The following is a 20,289-nucleotide window of genomic DNA, read 5'->3' as shown; positions in this document are numbered from 1 at the left end:
TGTTTATGTATGCTTATGACATGATTATCATTTTTATATTGACCTAATAGAAATAACATAATTCGTTAAATTAAATACATTATTAATTTTTATAGTTTGCTAGGTTTATTTTTCAAGGCTTGTTAGATTCATGCTCATATTCCATAGATTAGAAATTCAACATTATTCTTTAACGACGATTTGATCAATTTAATGTCTTATATTTTATACGTTTTAAGAAAAATACCAATTGTCAATATTCTTTAATTTATAAATAATTTATATTATAAAATTAAGTATTAAAACATTCATATTTTACCATTTTAAATATTCAAAATATTCATATTTTATAATAAATATTATATTTCAACATATATTTATATTATAAAGTGTCATTTTGTCTTTATTACACTTTTATGGTTTATTAATAATTTAAAATGTCATAATACACATTTATTAAAAAAAAATACGGCATGCCAATCCATACTGTTCAATAAATTTTCAAACGAGGTCATAAGAGAAAAAACGACTATTACAGCCATCATATTTCAGGCCTAGTTGAAACTAAACAGACTAATTGAAGAGCTCTATAATCAACTCCATGTTGTTGAAAAACTAAAATTTAATATTAAGTTACAGAAAAATCTAATGAGTAATTCGAAAACTAGCAAACTGCATTAGCCAAAAATCCCAGATTTGGTTGCCGTGCCAAGTGACAATGCTCATTATAAGGGGTTCAGTTTGCAATTAGTAAGGCTTTTAGTAATTTATCATACTATATAAACATCAACAATCTTGTGATGCAAACACTTGCAATGAAATATGGTAAATTTGTAGATCAATGGTCACCTCTATTTACTTACTGCATAATCAACTTCTTTCTATTTGTATGAAGATTCTGTTACAATCACACACTTTTATATGTAAGAATTACCTTATAAAATAATAATAATTTCCAGCCCCTTGAATATTATTTAAAAAGGTTAACTTAATCAAAACTAATAGCTAATCAAACCCCTCTTGTATAGAACAAACTTTTTGAGTTAGTTGAAGACAAGATTTATCATTTGATAACATAAGAGTTCCTTTAATACGCCACAATCCAACAGATGAAGCATCTCACACACGTTCATAGTTGAGCTTGTCTGACTATTAACATAAACATCAGAGATCATGTCAAAATAACAATATCAACATTAGGAATTGAACAGTTACTGTCTAAGTAATAAATTATTCCATAGCATCAAGCTATAATGCCATCGTGTAATACCTTTATTAGCATGTATGTTGGAAGCCATGCAGGTGCAGTTGGAATTCCCACCCAAGCTAACTGCTCAAACCAGGTCACATGAAATTAAAACAATCCCAAACACAACAAATAAGAGTAGCTGAATCAAACAATTCTTTGATTTAAACAAATATCTAGGCAAATCCAATATAACTTGTAACTTATTCACAATTTGAAATGCATCTTCCAAGTCTTATGAATGGATAAAGCTTTGTAAAAATGTTTTCTTTTTTCAACTTCTGAAATAGTGATTGCTTGCTTAGATATTTTTTTAGGATTTTCACTAAGAGGGTATGTTTTTAATACTTAAATCATCTATGATTGTAACTCTTAAATTAGAAAAATATCATAAGGTGAGAGGATCTGCAAAGCACGCAAGCCCTCTAACCTCTATCTTAGTTGGCAAGTTCTTGTGTATGCCTCATAAGCCTTCTTTTTCTCACAATCATCAACATTGTAGAATAAATACATGCCCAAAACTGTGTAAGAAAATATCCTCATTGCTATGACAAATATTACTTTTAGTTATTAGATTTTACGTAGCAAGAATGGCTGAGACTGAATGTTTCAGGTGTGACATGCATGCCAGATTCTGTCTAATTTAGCTACTGAAGAAGGAACTTTGCACCATTTTTAGACTCGAACAATTACATAGGCGTGACCTACATATAAAAACCATCATTCTGATAATTTTTGCACATGCCTAGATTACAAAAAAAAAATTTAAAAAGCATCCAATTATTATTGGAACCAAAAATCATATATCCATCTTCAAAACAAAATCCACCTATATGTAGAAACTACAAACTCTGAAGGGATAAAATATAAAGTAGAAATACAGCTTAAAAATGCCAGGACAAAAACAAATGCCCTGTATTCGTTTCTACATCGTAAATACAAACTCTATATCTCATACAATCTTAAGACGTCATAAAATGTGAACTAGCACAGCAGTGAATGGAATATATATTTTGAAACAATTATCTCAATATACATATGATTCAAAATGTATACAAGTTAGATGAGTGACTCATGGTGAATAAGAACTTAAGTCATTGTATGTTGAAGACAATTTATCCATTTAAAAACTCAACAGTGAAGCCGTACTACTAACAAATCAATGCTTATTATTATGAAATCGAAGAAGCCAACAAAATTCCAAGTTAACCGAGTTGATAAGCTTGAGGAGTAATGTACATGGAATTTTCACAGTCCATTAAAATTAATGAAAAAGCTTCTTGGAAAAAATACCATTTTCCAAGAGCTTATACATAGTTTTTAAAAAAAGTTATTTAATTTTGATAAAACCAAAACTCACTAAGACACAAAAACTGATGGATAAAGGATATGACGAACCATCATTGCATCAGGAGAAACAGAAAAACGCTATGTTTTCCAAAAGCCTAAGCACAACTGTTTGGCAAGTAAAAGAATAACACTATAATATATAATTTAACTATGTTTAAATTTGATGGCAGTATTGGGGGTTCAGAGGAGAAATGTAACCATTCCCAAAATTTTAAAAAAACAAAAAAGTAAATAGCAAAAACTTGAAGGCTAAAAAAGATGATAATGTAAAGTGTGTGATTTTTTCAATTCACTATATACAGATCAAGTAATGTTGTAAATGTAAGTCTACACTAGAACATCAACCAGAAAGAATTTGACCTTGCATTGCATAAAACACAGCCCTATGGGATTTGAAAATGGGTAAATTCTCTTGTGAATGTAAACCCACACAGAAACACCAAACTCGGGTGTCAAGTAAGATAAAATTTATTATAGCCTCTCAAGCAATGAAGTCAACTTGGCACAAAATATGTGAAAGTGAGATTTGAACAATTGAATTAAATGTTCTAAATATAAAATTTAATACTCAACGGGCTATTAATAATCCATAGACAATAGATTTAAGCATGAATCATTGAAATATAAATAACAAGTAGCCACCAGTAAAAATTTATTGCTTACAGCATAGTTCACAGACTTGGACTTGGAGAGTGCACAAATTCGGTGAATTAGAGAGTACCAAAAACTAAATTTTCTTAAAAGACATATTTTTTGCCAAATTCAATTACAAAATGTGTTAAATTTAAAATTGACATCTCAAATGAGAAAATGCATGATTTTATGACCAAAAGAATGTGTCTTAACAAGTGTTTTACTTGCATTGGCAATTTTATCCAAAGGAGCCAACACAGATTGACGAGGATGCCGTGACTTTTGGCCTGGGGCTGGTTGTTGATAGTTTGGTGTAGCTTGACCATGAGGAGGCTAGTAGTTACAGTGATGAGGAGTTTGCCTTTGGGGAGGACTAGAGGCCTCCCTTCACTACATTTTGACATTTTGTACTTATTCTTATATCATGTTAATCACTATAATCATATTTAATGATATTTTTGATGTAATAGAAATCTCCAATTCAAATTTTTCTTTTGTCAAATTTAATTTAATGTTCAAGTATTTATAATTCTAGTGTTTGGTATTTGCAATTTTTCTATTTTACTAATTTGTGAATGTTGAAATGCAATTCTTATACATCTTTTTTCAACTAGTTTTGATATCATGTTTTGTCACCCCAACCCTCCCCTTGTCATCCCAAAACTTATGCCCTTGATCCCCCCCCTCCCCGAAACCCATCTCAAAGTTCTATGGAACACTGATAAATGGTAATCTGGATCAAAACACTTCTCTCAACCACAGAGAGTTGAATGTAACATTCTTAGTCTTAAATGTTTGTCATATGGGGAAATTCTTCTTAAAATTATCCACATCCCAAAATTAAATCAGAAATATTCCAACAAATAGGCATAAATAAAGTTACTCAAATTTTCATTTTGTGGACAATACTTTCCTACTTTCCTCATCAACCATTTGAGAAATAAAAAATTTCAAGGAATTTCTACAAACATATTTGTTCAGATTTGTCTACTTTGAAGTTCACAACAAATCATCCCATCACCTAACACCTATTAACTAATAAAAAACCAAGAAAAAGAATTAAAATATTATATTCAATATGATGAGCCAATTTACAAAGACTAATATACAAATATTTAGACCCCCTGAATCCATGAATCAAGGAGATGCTATGGCCGAGAGGCAAGAGTTTTAACTCCCACTCACTCTTAATCAGATGAGAAGTAAACTAACTCTAACTAGCATAATAGGGAGTTTAATTCATCATAGACTAGGTAAATGTCAAATTGTCAATCAAATTTAAAAATCAAAGCACACGACTGATTGAGACAACTACCTAAGAGTGTTTAGATAGTAATTATTCTAGTCCAGTGAGCTAACATGAACCTAGCTTAGTGACAGTATTTTACGACTGTTAACATGAAAAGATTCTAGACAATAGGACAACAAGAAAAAATAATGCATCGTAGTTTGTCATATTTCAACCAAGGAAAAGAAAGATATTCTAAAGGCTCGTGACTTTCTAAAAGAAAAACTCCTGGCTAGATATCTAGGCTTTCCTCTGCATAACAAATACAATTCTACACTTTGGGAAGAAGTCATCTATCATCTCAAGGAAAAAGCCATCTGCATTGACTAAAATATGGCTCACAATTTGTGAGAAAATTTAATTACTTAGAATCAATCTAACAAGCAATCCTTATCTTTTTGCTGACCTCCCTCTTCCCTTGGCCAAATCAAAGCAGCAGTAACAAAAACCAGTGTACTTTGCTTTTCATGGAATGAAATGCAAATTCAAATATCCACAGGCTTCCTAGAACCAATCTGGAACTCCAAGAGATGAAGTGGATTAAAAATTCAGATATATGACACTCATCAATCAAGCATTGGCCATGTGCTGCATGGAGATAGCAGAAAAATACAAGCTCTAACATATGTTAACATTCTGAATCTTTCGCTTTCCAGAAGTCCATTACTTTCTTGAAATCAGTGCACTTGGAAAACAAGAAATGGTCCATTGTCAAACAATTCTCTTCTGGGAACAATTCAAAATTTTAGATATTCACCCCCTTCATCAATGATTAAAGTATATAAATCCATGCATGCTTTCAATCATGGGGACTTTGGTCTATTGTGAATTACTTCCATTTCAGTTTACCAAATCACTTGCCTCGGCATAAGGAAAAACCAAACAGTTACGAAAAACACTTTTGGGTACAAGGAATCATGATGTAATAGTAATTATCAACACATGTTTAATCATCCTTTGCCACAATAAGATTGCCCCTTAAGTCTAGTGTACATATAATGAAGTAGTGTCAAGTCAGACGTGGATATTTTAAAGAATAAGGTCCAGTCTTAAGCCACACCATATTTGCAATTACCTAGAAATTCACCCAACATTCATCAATCAAAAGAAAAACAATATTTACAATGGAGCACTTTTTTGTAAATAAATTTCTATGAAAACCTTCCCAAATCAATTTGAAAATGAAGACAAAGCACTTTAGGAGTGGTAAGACATTTTTTGTTAAAAAAAACTTCCTTTTGATATAATTAACATGCAAAATAAGAAGAATGACTTACCAATGCATACTCGCCAGTCTCAAAATGGCGCAAATCCAAAACCTGCATATGAAGCACGTGGTTAATAGTAATGGTGACCAAATATTTCAAAATAAACCATAACAATGGACATTAGGGTCAAGGCTAAAAATACTTGCAAAGAATAAACTAAAGAAGCTCAGACAATGCAACCTATGAGAACATTCAAAAATATGATGTCAGATGCAATGGGAACATGAAATCAACAAGAAGTTCCATAAAAGAAAGAAATTATGTCAAAATTCACGAACAATCAAAGTCATTGAACGGGACTCAAGGACTTTAGTTAAATTAGAAAAGTGCTCAGATGAAAAAATCTGAATTACTGAAAGTAATTGAACATAAAAAATGACTAGAAGAGTTAAATGTAAAGTGGTTAAGCCTCAAGCCATGTGGTCTATAAAGCATTTGAGGAAAGGATCATTTAATGGAATGGGAGGAAGTGCTAAAGAAGACCAAACCTGGAGAGAAAGAAAGGAAAGGGGTACTCTCACATGCTTATAGCAAGTACTGGAACAAAAGAACAATGAAATCATCATTGACTACTATGAGGGTTAATCTTTGTCCTGGAGAGTATTGATGGTTCAAGGGACCTTGATTGGACAATCCAAGAAAGAATCAAACTACTTCCATTAGAACTGCTAGAACCCAGGGTTGATGAAAGCATTGCAAGAGAGGTAAACCTAGCGAAGTGTACTTTTCTTATGACCCATATTGTGGACCAGTGGGACTAGTAGGTCCTGAATGTTGAATGATTAGATCCACAATGCCCAAAAATGATTGAGGATTGGGTCGAACTAGTGACAGCTCATAAAGAAGAATGTTGTCATTATCACAGCCTCATTTGTGCATAAATTGGCATTGTCAAGAAGTAAATTAATGACTTTAATGTTTGTGAAAAAATGAAAGAAAATATTAAAATAATGATCCCACCAGTTCCGTGGTTCTCCTACATGAACATACATCTAAAAGAGACAACATCTGAAAGAAAAATGGTGGTAGATTACTAATCCTCAAATTATAACCATATACATGAATAATAGAAGACACAAATGATTGAGCAGTCTATGACTTTCAGATATACAGCCATCCATAGAGGATAAAACTAAATGCCAAAAAAATTCTATATAATCTTAAGCAACATCTTGGATCTAAAGATGGTCATTCAAATTAGTCAGAATTTTAAGCGTTAGATTTTGTATTAATTTTTGTTTGAACTTGTATCCATGAGAAACCTCATTATAAAAATAAGTTTTCACATAAAAGAAGACATGGCAAGAAACAGTGACAATGAATCCAAAAAGCAGATTTCAAGGTTTTGTTTTCTTTCTTTACCATTCAACATTTTTTTATGGGAAAAATTAAACCCCATACCCACCGTAGGCCTGTTCCATACATCATGTAAGAATTAGCTGGTCAAGGCAGATTCCAGCTACAAACACTCGCTGGACTTTAACTCTTACATTTACCAAGTCATACTTCCAAGATAAAGAAGGAAAACAGGGGATACAAAGGACAATTTAGAGTGCAAATTGTGGCTATTACTTGCAGTTTTTTGTAATCATAAAGTCCATGTGATTGTAATCTATAATTTTTTATATAATATTTCATTTCATTGAGATAAGAAAAAGAAAATGTTTCTTACTTGCATTTTCTATTTATTTCTCTATTGTGTGTTTTGAGTTTATAATGGGACTACACTTCATTGAGTGGGAATATGCTCAGTACATGCTTGAGAAGTGAGAACACTTGGCCACGACAAAAAGGAAAGAAGAAACATGCACTTTGGAATCTTAATCTAATGATAAAAGGAATAAACATGCTACAATAAAAAGGAAAGAAGAAACATGCACTTTGGTGTCTTAATCTAATGATAGAAGGAATAAACACGCTCCTTAAAAGGTTTAACCACTTGTTTCTGCTAATAATATGAAGTGTACACTTTAGAACCCTATGTCACCTATTATTACTCTTAGTCAAATTTTGTCAAAAGCACTAATCCAAAGGTGGCATACTAGTAAAAAAGTATGTACTTGAGAGACTTTTACCACTTAAAAGTTTGGTTCTAATTGGAATGGTATGTGCTTTTAAAGTCCTTGAAATTTGATGCAGGAGCATCCTAGGGTAGTTAGCAATCCTACATGTTGGAGGGATTTTGGCTTTGGAGTTGAGGACTCAGTCACCAAAGGAGTGGTGCTCGGTTGTTATTAGGTGTAGTGTTGACCGAAGTACTCGGTCATTGTGGTGCTTGATCACTGAAGGAACTTGGCATACATTCTGGTGCTTGGTAGAACCAATTCTCGGTGATGCTTGGCTTGCTTCGCGATGCTTGTGGGAGCTCGGTTGTTTTGTTGGCACTCAGTAGGGTGATGGTGCTGGCTGGAATTCTTGAGGTTTTGGTTGGCCGACTTGGTGCATTTAATGCACGAGGAGTATGATCGTGACATGGAGTGATTGTGTGAGCTTGTGTGGACCTATTTGGGTCTTGGTTATTTGTCCTCAGTGTATTTAATGGGTGCTATAAGACTTCAAAGGCATTTGGTATTTAATATTTGTTGCATGCCAACTTGTAGCTTAATTATGCATTTAATATAATATTTATTTAATTTGTAACTTGCTAGGCCGACTTCTGACTTAGTTGGGTATAAGTAGAGGGTCTTGTGGGGTCTTAAATCATTGTCATTTAGCATGGAGGAGTAACTAAGACAAGCAAAGTGTAGAAAAGCTAGTAGTTGTGGCTTGGGAAACAAGGAGATTGCTTGGTGGCTTGTGGGTACAAGTTTAGATCTTGCTAGAGGTTTCTATCAGGGTGTTGTTTAGATCTAGCTAGCTAGGGTTTGGGTTGGATTTTGAGGCATCTTGTAGAACTATTACTTGCTTTGAACTTGGCCGTATCCAGGAAGGCCTTATAGCTTGGCACATTGCATGTAATCAAGTTGTTTTATGAATAAATGATTGAGTTTGGTCTTAGGTTTGGTATCTTGTGTTGTGTTTTTGCTGTGTGGTTATTTTCTAGGGGCTAGGACATCTCCTTTGAGGATTCTCCTGCCTTGTACAACATCAAAATTTCCATGATTTAATTTCTTTTCCTTGATTTCACTTTAGCAAACATGCCAAAAGTACACTCCTAGTGACACTTAACCATGGAAAATTGACCAAAAGCATGCATTTTGGGGGTATTAACTATAGTAGTAGATTGGTGAAGAAGGCCACAGAGCTTTTGAGTGTTCACAGAAGGCTAGTGATAGGAGAGTTGTTGTGAATGAAGCTGAAGGCTCTGTCATTGAACCTAAGCAAGGAGAGAGCTTGTTGGCTCAGCGAGTACTGTTTGGTAAGAGGACACCGAACCTTGTCAAAGGAGTAATTTTCTCAGGACTCATTGTAAATCTGGTGGTAAAATCTGCAATGTGATTGTGGATGGTGGTTGTACAGATAACCTTGTTGTTGAGAAGATGTTTCAAAAACTTGGTTTGAAGAGAGTGAGACATCCTTGTCCTTATAGGATTGGTTGGTTACAAGATGAACGTGCTTTGGAAGTGAAGGAGCGTTGTCTTGTTGATTTCTAGATTGGCCAGTATAAGGATCAAGTGTTGTGTGATATTATGAACATGAGTAGTTGTCATATATTGCTTGGTAGACCTTGGCAATAAATTATTGTAGGGCTATGCATGATTGTGTCAAGAATGTGATTACTATTGAGAAAGGTGGCAGGAAGCATTCCTTGATTCCTTTGTAGAAGGAAGAACTTGGTAGGAGGAACCTAAGTATTGGTAGCCAAGTTGAGTTGATGGATTCTTAAAGGGTTAGAGATCAATGTGGAAAGTAAACCAGTGGCACACCAAGGATGGATGTGAAGAAGAAGAGATGGAACAAGGGAAAGAGTATACAAGTTGAAGACTTGGAGGATATGTATGTGAAGAACCAATTTGAGATTTATGTGTTGAATCCCAAAAGATGTTCTTCAAGCTGCTAAGAACATCTTTTCACCCCTGGGGTGTCTGATGCAGGAGTATCCTAGGGTAGTTAACAATCCTATATGGTGGAGGGATTTTGGCTTTGGAGTTGATGACTCGGTCATCAAAGGAGTGGTGCTTGGTTGTTGAAGAAACTCGACATAGATTCTAGTGCTCAGTAGAACCTTTTCTCGACGATACTTGGCTTGCTCCGTGATACTTGTGGAAGCTCAGTTGGCATGCTCGGTATTTTTGCTGACACTCAGTAGGGTGATGGTCCTGGCTAGAGTTCTTGAGCCTTTGGTTGGCTGACTTGGTGCATTTAATGCACGAGGAGTATGATCGTGACATGGAGCGATAGTGGGAGTTTGTGTGGACTTATTTAGGTCTTGGTTATTTTTCCTAAGTGTATTTAATGGGCATTGTAAGCCTTCTAAGGAATTTGGTATTTACTATCTATTGCATGCTGACTTGTGGCTTAATTATGTATTTAACATAACGGTTTATTTAATTTGTAACTTGCTAGGCCAACTTGTGGCTTAGTTGGGTACAATTAGAGGGTCTTGTGGGGTCTTGAATCATTGTTATTCAGCATGAAGGAGTACTTGAGAGGAGAAAAGTGTAGAAGAGCTAGTAGTTGCAGCTTGGGGAACAAGGAGATTCCTCGGTGGCTTGTGAGCACAAGTTTAAATCTTGCTAGGGGTTTCTACCAGAGTGTTGTTGTAGATCTGGCTAGCTAGGGTTTGGGTTGGATCTTGGGGGATCTTGCAGAACTATTACTTGCTTTGTATTTGGTCGTAACTAGGAAGGCCTTACAACTTGACTCATTGCATGTAATCAAGTTGTTTTATGCATAAAGGATTGAGTTTGGTCTCAGATTTGGTATCTTGTGTTGTGTTTCTACTGTGTGGTTATTTTCTAGGGGCTAGGACATCTCCTTTGGGGATTCTCCTGCCTTCAACTGCATCAAAATGTCCATGATTTAATTTCTTTTTTTCGATTTCACTTTGGTAAACATGCCAAATGTACACTCCTCTTGACACTTAACCATAGAAAATTGACCAAAAGCATGCACTTTGGGGGTATTAACTATAGTAGTAGATTGGTAACTTCTAAACACCTTTCGGAACCCTACAAGACCAAAACTATTTTCCACAAGAAAAAATGGAATATTAGCTTGCTTCAAGCCTTCAACAATGCAAGACTGATTAATGGTTGAATATTAAATATACAATGAGATGGCCTTTCTCATAAAGGCAAGGTGTGAGATAGGATTACATAGGATTTTGACATGTCTTAATCTAATACAATGAGACAACTACCTCAGTCACTAGAGCTAAATAAAGGTCATAAAGATAAGATATGATGTATCTTATCTTGACAAGTAACTTTTAGAAACAACTAGAACCTAAGTAAACTTAAGTCATGTGAATAAGTTCCCCACTTGGAACTGGTGAATACACTAGGCAAAAGACCTTTACCAAGTCCAAAACCTCATCCACGACAACACCCCTTAAGTGCATCTTTGGGAGTAGATTATCATGCAAAGATGCAAGATTATTATGATGAGTCGCAGATACAAAACCATTTTAGGTACTTGCACAATACCAATGTAATATCTCACATAAGGAGAAAGAAAAATAATCCATTCAAACAAAACTCCCTTCCAAAAAAGAGAAAAAAAACAAACAAGAAAGGAAGATGTATGGAGGCCTCAATAATGCTCAAGCCAACGACTACATCCATCATTAAATTAAAAGAAATGATAGCCCCATAAGAAGGAAAGACAAAAGACTACACAGCCCCACTACAATGACCTACAAAAAAGGGTGAGAGTCTAAAGAAAAAAAAATTGCCCAATGCCTACAAACAAAATTTCCCCTCTTGGGAAGGAAAAAAACAAGTACAAATGCAAGAAAGCTTCCCATTCCAAATGGAAATTGGAGATAGTAGATTCAAAATGTATGACGATATCTCTGAAATCTGCTTACATGTTGTAAAGTTCTTCAATGATGAAGATGTCGCAAACTAATAAGGTACATGCCCACTCACAACACAAGGTGACAAATAAGGAACAAATGGAAACTGATTTAGACCGAGCTCGAAAACCAAATATATGATGACAATAATTGTGCCATAATTATTATAAAATAGAAGAAATAAAACCCCAAATGTGTCCTCCAGATCTGAAATGTGAGAGTCCACAAATAACGAAGCAATATCTGCTAGATAGGAACTTGACTAAGGAAGACAATCAGATACCTGTTTCAATGAATGGTTAGAAGTACTCAATGAGTCACTAACAAAAGATGAATGTGCGATCTCAATTGAAGGAGCTGCAAGAGAAATCTCTTGATCAAGATGCTCAAGTTTTGAATCATATCCAAAGTTCTCTAAGGTATCATCATCAAAGGGAATATTGTCAACATTATCAAGTAGAATGAGGCGATTTGAAGCAAGATCATGAAGGAATAGAGGAATGTGTGTGTTAAGTATGTAACCCGATAATCTACAGGTCTGAAAGTGCAGACCACACTTGACCTTCTTACCTTAAATATCATAAGTGTTGCATTGGATTATATACTCTACTTGAGAGCTGGCGACTTCTTAGGAGTTGTTTGATAATAGTTAACTAATCTAACACATTGTGTGTGTTAGTAAATTTTATGACTTTCCTTGCAGCTCACCGACTTCTAGATAGGTTATAAATGCTAACTTAGGAAGGGACATGTCCCTTTGAGGGACATACCCTTTAGTGTTGATATTTAAGGAGGTTATTGGTGTAGTTTTGAGGACACACAATTACAATTCAGTCTGCTCCTTCAAGCATCAATATCCAGCGATTATATTGCAGAGATACTCCCATTTCAGATCAGATCAAAGGTTGATCATTCCTCCTTGCATCAGAATTTGAGAAGTTCAGTATTCACCACATAAAGATTGTTGATAAGTCTGATCAAAGATCACAGAATTAGCAGAAACTTTACAGTATGGATCTCTAAATATCTCCAAAATCTTGGGAAACTATGCATAGGTATTTGATTCCTAAAATCAGATGATAGATCTCTTTGAAGATACATGTAAAGAAATTACAACCGATTAATCCTGTAATATGATCACTCTTACTACCCCAAACTTATTTCTTCCAATGTGACTTTTGCAAATGGATGAGTCCAAAAGATGACAAAAATAATGTGTTACAATACCTTTTTCCCAAGACTCATAATCCATAGTCAAAGGGGTTATAGAAAGATGAGTTGAGTAGCCCTTGATCACAACAATAATACACTTCTCAAATGATAAATCAGAGATCAACTACATATTTTTTAAAGAGGAGTCGTTAGATCAAAAGAACACCTCCCCAATTGTAATGAACCCTTCTGGCTCACTCTGAATCTATCCTGAAGAAGTCTTTTTTTGTTTTTTTTTGTTTTATAATTTTTTTGAGTTTTTGAGAATATATGTTTTTTTAGTAGTTTTTTCAGAATATGGGATAACAATACACATAAATTGGGAAGCTAACACAACTTGCACTTTAGATTTATTTAATACTTACAAATATTAACAATAATAATTAATTACTGATGCATATTTTTTTATTACAGAATAATTAGAGGAACCTGGTATTGTTGTAATGCAACTTGGGGTTCGAAAATGGGCTGATGACTGTCATATAACTACCAGCAGTGATGAAGACCTTGCTGCAAATGAAACACAGCCTGCTTAAAAGTCTCTAGACTCCATTGCACCCACAATACCTTGTGCAGTTCTGATTGTAGCCTGTAACCCTGAACATTGCTACTCCAAAATTGATCGCAGCTCCTCTTAGACTTGACGTTAGACAATAGAGATGCCCAACAAAACACCAATCTGCCCCAGATTTGTCAAAAGGCTAGTGTAATGTCCCCATTTTTAGCAGATTCCTGTAGTTGGCTTGGTAAATTCACCATCACAACTCTCGTGAGCTGACAATGGCATTTGAGGGTCTCAGTCGTGGGGTTATAGGCATTCTAGTAGCCTATGGTGTGTTTTGGCTTTGTTTGAATGACTTACTATTTTTATTAAGTCAGATTGTTGGTTTTGATGAGCTCAGTTGTGTTAGAAGAATTGAGTGATGCTCTTAGTTTTTATTTCAGGCTTCTAGTTTGGGTTCCAAGAATCTTGGAGGGAGCCTCTATTTATTGTAAGTCACCCTATCAAGTTCATTCATCGTCTTTCTTCATCACAACCACTTTGGTGTTGTCAGATTTCGATTATGATGCTTTTTCAGTTGTTTTCGCAAGACAGGTGAATTATTGTTATTATTATTCATCTATATATGTTGAGGTTGCTATTTTTGTTGGTGTTTTATGTTGGTCACCTCAGTATCATAGCTCGTTGGAATCAAGATGAAATGTTTTAAGTCATGGGCACAAGAAATAGCGGCTTTGTGTGTCAGAACATTATGTTATGGTGGAAAAGGTCTTCTTTGGGAGCCAAATGTAATTAATAATTATACTATGACACTTATATTATATTTTAATGTTGTGTTGAGGAAGTTTCTTTAATGAATTTGCATTTGGGAAACTTTGTGCGATTTGGAGATTATAAATATGAGCCTATTTGATGGGAAAAGCATCCAATTAATTATTTTGCTTTGATGTCTTTGTGACGTTTCCTGAGGTTAGTACATATGCCCTTGCTGAAGTATAAGGGTTTGAAGGCTAAGTTTCATCCCAATCCATTGCTGAGGGATAGTATGATTGGTTTATTGAGTAATTTGAACTTTGAAGCTATTCCCTTCTGTTTTTACTATACCTTGAAAGTTTATCACTGCTGAAAGAATTGATGTTGAATATCCGATTTGAGTACCATTACTGTTTACTATATGGGGTGTGGTTTTGTGAGGTGAATTGGTGAACACAGCTCTTGCAATTGAACAGCTAAGTCCCTCCAATATTTGATGTGAGGGAGCTTGCATTTTGGGCATCGTTTAATCAGAAAATAAGGTGCTTGAATTGCATGTCCTTGGCATGATTTGCTGCAGATTCTTGGCAGTGTCTTATCTGCTATAGATTCCTGAGTTTGACATGTAAAGTAGCTGAAGATGACACCTTCCAACATGGCTGTTTGGGTCTGTTATTACTAAACCTTGCTGCTGGCATTTATTGGACTCTCTCCAGCCAGCCTATATTGCACACAGCTGTCTATTCTGGGCGGCAGTTTGGTGGTGAATTTTGGGCAGCAAAGCACACTCAGGCCAGCATTTTATCTCAAAGATTTGATGCAAAGTTGTGGCTGATACCAGAGCTGCTATAGAATCCAGCCCTGAAAATGGTGAACATCTGCTGCAAATTGAATTGAAACTAGAAAAATCAGGTTCCAATCAATTGTAAAATCATTTGATATATTGCAGCCTAGTTGGTTAATGAATAAATTTAGAGTTTGTGTGACGTATCCATCATTTTAATAACTATATATCAGTATTTTTTTTTCATCTATTGGAATTCATATGGCCGGAATTATTTGAGAAATTGTGCTTGATGTCATAATTAGCTATGAGCAGTTTACAGTGGTATCCGAATTTGCTTGCAAAGTGTTTGACAAAATGTCATATAACTGAAAAGTAGAGGAAATTAGTGTTTGTCAAAGCTATAACCAGCTGGGGTTATTACAATGGTATTAGAGCGGTTTCCTTCCATCCTATGGGGTAGGAAATTTTTTATTATTTCAGATCTGTTGTTGCATTTGGAGTGACCAACACTCTAGCATTTTCTAGCCATGGACAGACATTGGAGGACTAGTAGTTTTGGAAATCGATGGAGCAATGAGGAAGCTAGCAAGAAAATGAATGCTTTGCAGAAGAGTATAGAGAAACTTAAGCTTCATCAATGGAGGCTGGTGGAGAGCTTGTTAGATCTAGATATGGTTGATAGAGCAGCGAGGTATATGGTTTCTGCTTTTAGGAGACCGACACCGAGTATGTAGTGAAGAAGGCTTGAGTTCTCTCTGGGTGACAAATCAGGAGACAGAGGTACTTGTGTTCAGTATGGCACCCACTAGTCCTATTCGTAGTTTTGATGATGGACTTGCCACACAGAGACATGTGGATGTGACAGTGCCACTAGTGGATAGCGGCACTAAGCTTCAGCAGGTTCAGGATTCCAGAGTTGTCACTGTAGATGGAGCAGGGGCTATTGGGGCAATTGTTACCATTAATGGTTCAAACTCTCTCAAGGATGGGATTGTTATTGGAGGTTTGTATTTCAGTTGTCTCAGTGTTGCTCCTTTGCAGGAGGCAGTTGTTGGGACTGATGCATGTATGAAGTCACCCGGTTGTGTTATTGGTGATCTGGGTGTTACAATGAAGTTAGCAAATGTTGGTTTATGCTCTAGCATTGTTGATTTACATCATGACATAGAGTCAGGTATTTGGGGTTGAGGCCTTATTAGGAGATGTGGATGTAGATAATATGGACACATCTGATGATGCTATGTGTTCACTGAGTATGATACCCCTTGCAAATTATTGGGTGATGACATCAAGGAGGTTTTGGAAGGGTCCTAGGATCAAGATTTATAGGGACTTTCTATTGAGGGGGAAATAGAGTCATACGAGGAGTACGATACAATGAGGACTTCTGCTTTTTCAGAGGAAGTGTTGGTTGATGTTTACCGTACTGGTAAAGAAATCAACGCATGCAGACAATGGAACAGAATAGCAGAATTATATTCGCATATGCCAGAACATACATTAGGCTTCATAATATTCGCAATAGTAGATGATTGATTTACAATGATCCTAGACGGGATATAAATACTATCTGCCGAACCTTCCTGAAGGAGTCCATCGGCCAAAAACATAATGTCCGCTACAAACTATTTACCCATCGGCTACAAAATACAAAACACTGATGATAGTCAATCCGTCGGCTACAGAAACACTGTCAGAACCATCCAGTCGGCTGACACCATCCCCCCCAAAAAACAGTCGTCTCCTAACGACTAACAAAATATCTAAGACAAATTAACAAACAAAATACATTAACGAACTAACTGCAACAAGAAAAATCTGCTTCTGTCCCATCACTTCCACATTCATCCCGTTACATCTATAGCCTCTGCTAACACAATACTGTCTCCTCAAGCTGACCTTGATAGCCACCCGTGCTGCTTTCTCTGTCCAACTCCTCGATACCCCAAGCCAAGTGTCACTGCACTACCTCCAACTGGATGATCAGCTCCTCCCGAGCTCTCTACGCATCCACCAAGACAGCCTCACAGCCAACACCTGCTCCCACTACATCTGGTACACAGAAAGTCCATGCCTATAGCAACTTCAACTCTTCTCAACTGGTCAGACTCCCACGACTGATATCCACAACGACTGGGGGTCCAGGGGGCAACACCCCCGGCGAGGTCGAGGGGCAGTGTCCTCGTGGGGTCCTGGGGCAGCGCCCTAAGTGCGCTCCCTGTCGTAGTACAGGGTGGGGTCGAGGGGCAGCGCTTCTCGCCACCAAGGCCAAATTAGCACTTCGCAACCCACACAGAAATGCACGGAGCACACCATCTTTGTCATTTTTTTTCAATTCTACACCTTTCTAGCAACCACGGATGCATCCCCTTTCCTTTGGCATCATTTGTAACTCATTCTGAACTACTTGAATCTGTCGTTGTTTTTTTTTAAAAAAAAATTTTAGCAACCCCTCTCTTCTGTTTGTTTGTTACTATTTCGCCAGCTTGTCACAGCACACAGAATCGATTCTCCCCAGGCCTCCGTTCGAACGACTCAAGGAGGTAATAGAAAAAACTTCATCTGATATCAGCTACTGGCTTGATCTGCATGGAATAATGTCCGCCAATCCCTAACAGCAAACACTTGACACTACCTTTGCAGTCTTCAAAAATTAAGTTTTAAGCTCGACTCTGTCACTTTATTTCTCCACCATCTGATTGGTCACCTAGAAGTATTATAGCAGGCTTTGCTGTAACATGTCTTCAGAAACTTTTCCAACCGGTCAGACCAGATGCAAGCTTTATTTCTCACCCGTGACTCTGAAGTGCACGGGATTGTTCTGTTTTCTGCCCGCGGAACTCTCTTCGTAATGCGCGGGAACGTTGTCCTCCAATTGCAACCCGCGGCAGAGTCTTAAGATGGCGGAGTTCTTTTTGTTATAGCCCGCGGATCTTTCATTTTTACCTGCGGAGACTACTCGTGGGGCTTTTTATTTACCCGCGGACAGTCTGTCTGCGGGGCCTTTGGCTTCCTCGCCCACGAACCGTCAGTTGCCCGCGGGGCTTTTTCTTAAATGCCCGCGGATAGACTGTTGCCCGCAGGCCTTTCTGTTCGCGGGGCCCCTCAATTTTTCTTTTTCTTTTTTTAAAATTTATTTATTTCATTTTTTTTTTTATTTTTTTTTTTTATTTTTTTTTTCAAAAAATATACAAAGCGCCTCAAATTTGCCTCTGACCGTCGCCATTCGGCAACGACGAGGGAGTCAACTAGCCATTTTGTGACAGCGACGGAGTCTTCCTAGCACCATATATTTGCAATTTAAATCCGTTGACTACCGGAGGCACCTCTTGCTCGTCCAATGTCTCCAATTTTATCACTCGATTGTCGCCGACCTTCCGAATCTGCTATGGTCCAACCCATCTGGCCTTAAACTTTTCCACTTTGATTTCATTCCGACCGTCGTACGCCTTACGTCTTTTCTGTGCCACCTCCGTCGCCCACTGTGCCTGCGGTCGTCGCGCAACTGGATTATTTCCTTGCTGTCGATGCCCTTCCACTAATTTTATGCTGCGGTGTAACCTTTTCTTTCCACGCGGTCCATTCACCATGTACCAGACAGTGGGATCTTTCGTTTTTCTGTGTTCAGATTGTATGTTCTTCCCCTCAGTTTCAGCCATAGCAGCTTTTCCTTCTTCCACATCCCTGCATTCCTCCGGACATTCATTTTCCTGTGTTTTGTCACGTTCGTCGACCATTAACATATTGCAACTCGAAAACAGTTCGTAGTCTTCTATCTGCCAGTGGAACAGGCCATTCACCGAGTCTAGGTCGTCGTCATTCGATCCTCCGTCAAGTCTCAATACTCCTTCGTCTGGTTCCATTCTCCTTTTTCCTTCGTCGTCACTTTCGCCATCACTTTCTGAATCTGACGATGTTGCCTCCTCATCGACCATTTGCGTATGCAGGTCAATTGTGAATCTTTTGCCTCCACGCTCCATTGATAGGGTATTTCGTTTCCAATCATGTTTTACTTTTGCTTGCACCAACCAATCCCGTCCCAAAATAGCATCATATCCTTTTCTTTTTAATGGAATGACTACGAAATCCAATAAAAATATTTGCATTCTAATAGTTACCGATTGCACCTTCAAGATTCCTAATGGTTTGATTCCGTGTTGGTCTGCCGTGAGCAACTGAAATGCAGGTGGCCACAATGTCGGCTTTCCCAACTTCTTTCAAGTATCCTCTGGTAACACATTCACGCCGGATCCTCCGTCGACAATTGTGTCTGTCAGAACATTTCCCAAAATCCCCATCTCGACGACCGCCGGATGTCGTCCGGAGGTGAGTACCAGCAACATTGGGTCTTTTGTCGTTACTTCCCTACTGTCCCTTCCTGTGTCCTCCGTTGCTTTCGAAAACGGTGTATGATTCAAAATGGCCGTCCGTAACTGGGGCATTGTGAGAAGGAGGTCACTTATCTTGATCGATATCTCCGTTTGTAAGATCTGTCGTACAATGTTTTGTTCTGCGAAGTTCCTTGCCAAGGTGTCGGTGATGTCCTTCAACTGAGATGTCCCCACCGACGATGCCTTTGCAATTTCTGCCTGCGCTTCCCCCATTTTTCTCTTTTCCTCCGCTTGCCTCCGTGTAATTGCCAAAACCTCCTCTACATCCATGCCGACAGTGATTAAGTTTACTCCAGACTTTGGACACTTGGAATCTTCGTGATCGCCGGGTCTGCACCATCTGCATAATAATTTTGGTGTGTTTGCCGTTGTACAATCCCGCGCAAAATGACCCCACAAATTACATGCTCGGCATTGAATGATCAGCCGTCCATTTGCATCATACTAAGTTTGACTGTGGCTCCCATTAATATTGTTATTGTTCGCATTGTTGTTATTTTGCCCTCTGTTATTATTCCTGTACCCTCCGGATGTGGCACCATCAATGTTTGCATTTCCGTTACGGCCTGATAGGGAAGCCTGCTACGTAAGAAGCACCTGAGGAGATCCTCTTGTCTTCATGTTAAAGGGACAGTCCTTTGTCGAATTGCCCATGATCTGACAGATGTCACAAAATTGGTTCTTTGGACACGATCCTTTAGTATGACCGCTGGTCTTACACTCCATGCACCACAGTTCACTGCCTTTTGGCTCCTTCTGCATGTTTTTAAACTCCATCATGCGAACCATATCCTTCTGTAGGGCACAAACCTTCTTGCTGCTACCTTCGTCATCGCTGATATCATCTCCGACAGGCTCGTCGTCATCAAAATCAGAGGAGCTAGTTTTCTTCTTTTTTGTCTTCTGTTCACTTTCAAGACC

At 37.3% G+C, this 20,289-nt stretch overlaps 1 protein-coding gene across 1 annotated transcript in view; it reads right to left on the bottom strand.

Annotated features, from left to right (window-relative positions):
• Positions 1-809: 809 nt before the first annotated feature.
• Positions 810-20,289, bottom strand: part of NDHO (NAD(P)H:plastoquinone dehydrogenase complex subunit O) — a 163,075-nt gene continuing 143,595 nt past the window's right edge. Inside the window, exons 4-6 of the mRNA XM_089810823.1 lie at positions 5,774-5,815; positions 1,250-1,309; positions 810-1,128 (exon numbers count right to left, since the gene is read on the bottom strand). Of these exons, the coding sequence (XP_089666949.1) occupies positions 1,099-1,128; positions 1,250-1,309; positions 5,774-5,815 (132 nt within the window). The 3' untranslated portion in view covers positions 810-1,098. The remainder of the gene's footprint in view (positions 1,129-1,249; positions 1,310-5,773; positions 5,816-20,289) is intronic.

Source organism: Cupressus sempervirens, chromosome 11 (genome assembly GCF_028749045.1).
Source record: "Cupressus sempervirens isolate cs-2001-9-10 chromosome 11, ASM2874904v1, whole genome shotgun sequence".
Classification (NCBI taxonomy): Eukaryota; Viridiplantae; Streptophyta; class Pinopsida; order Cupressales; family Cupressaceae; genus Cupressus; species Cupressus sempervirens.
Note: the sequence above shows the minus strand (reverse complement) of the source record. Positions and strands in the feature narration are given on the sequence as shown.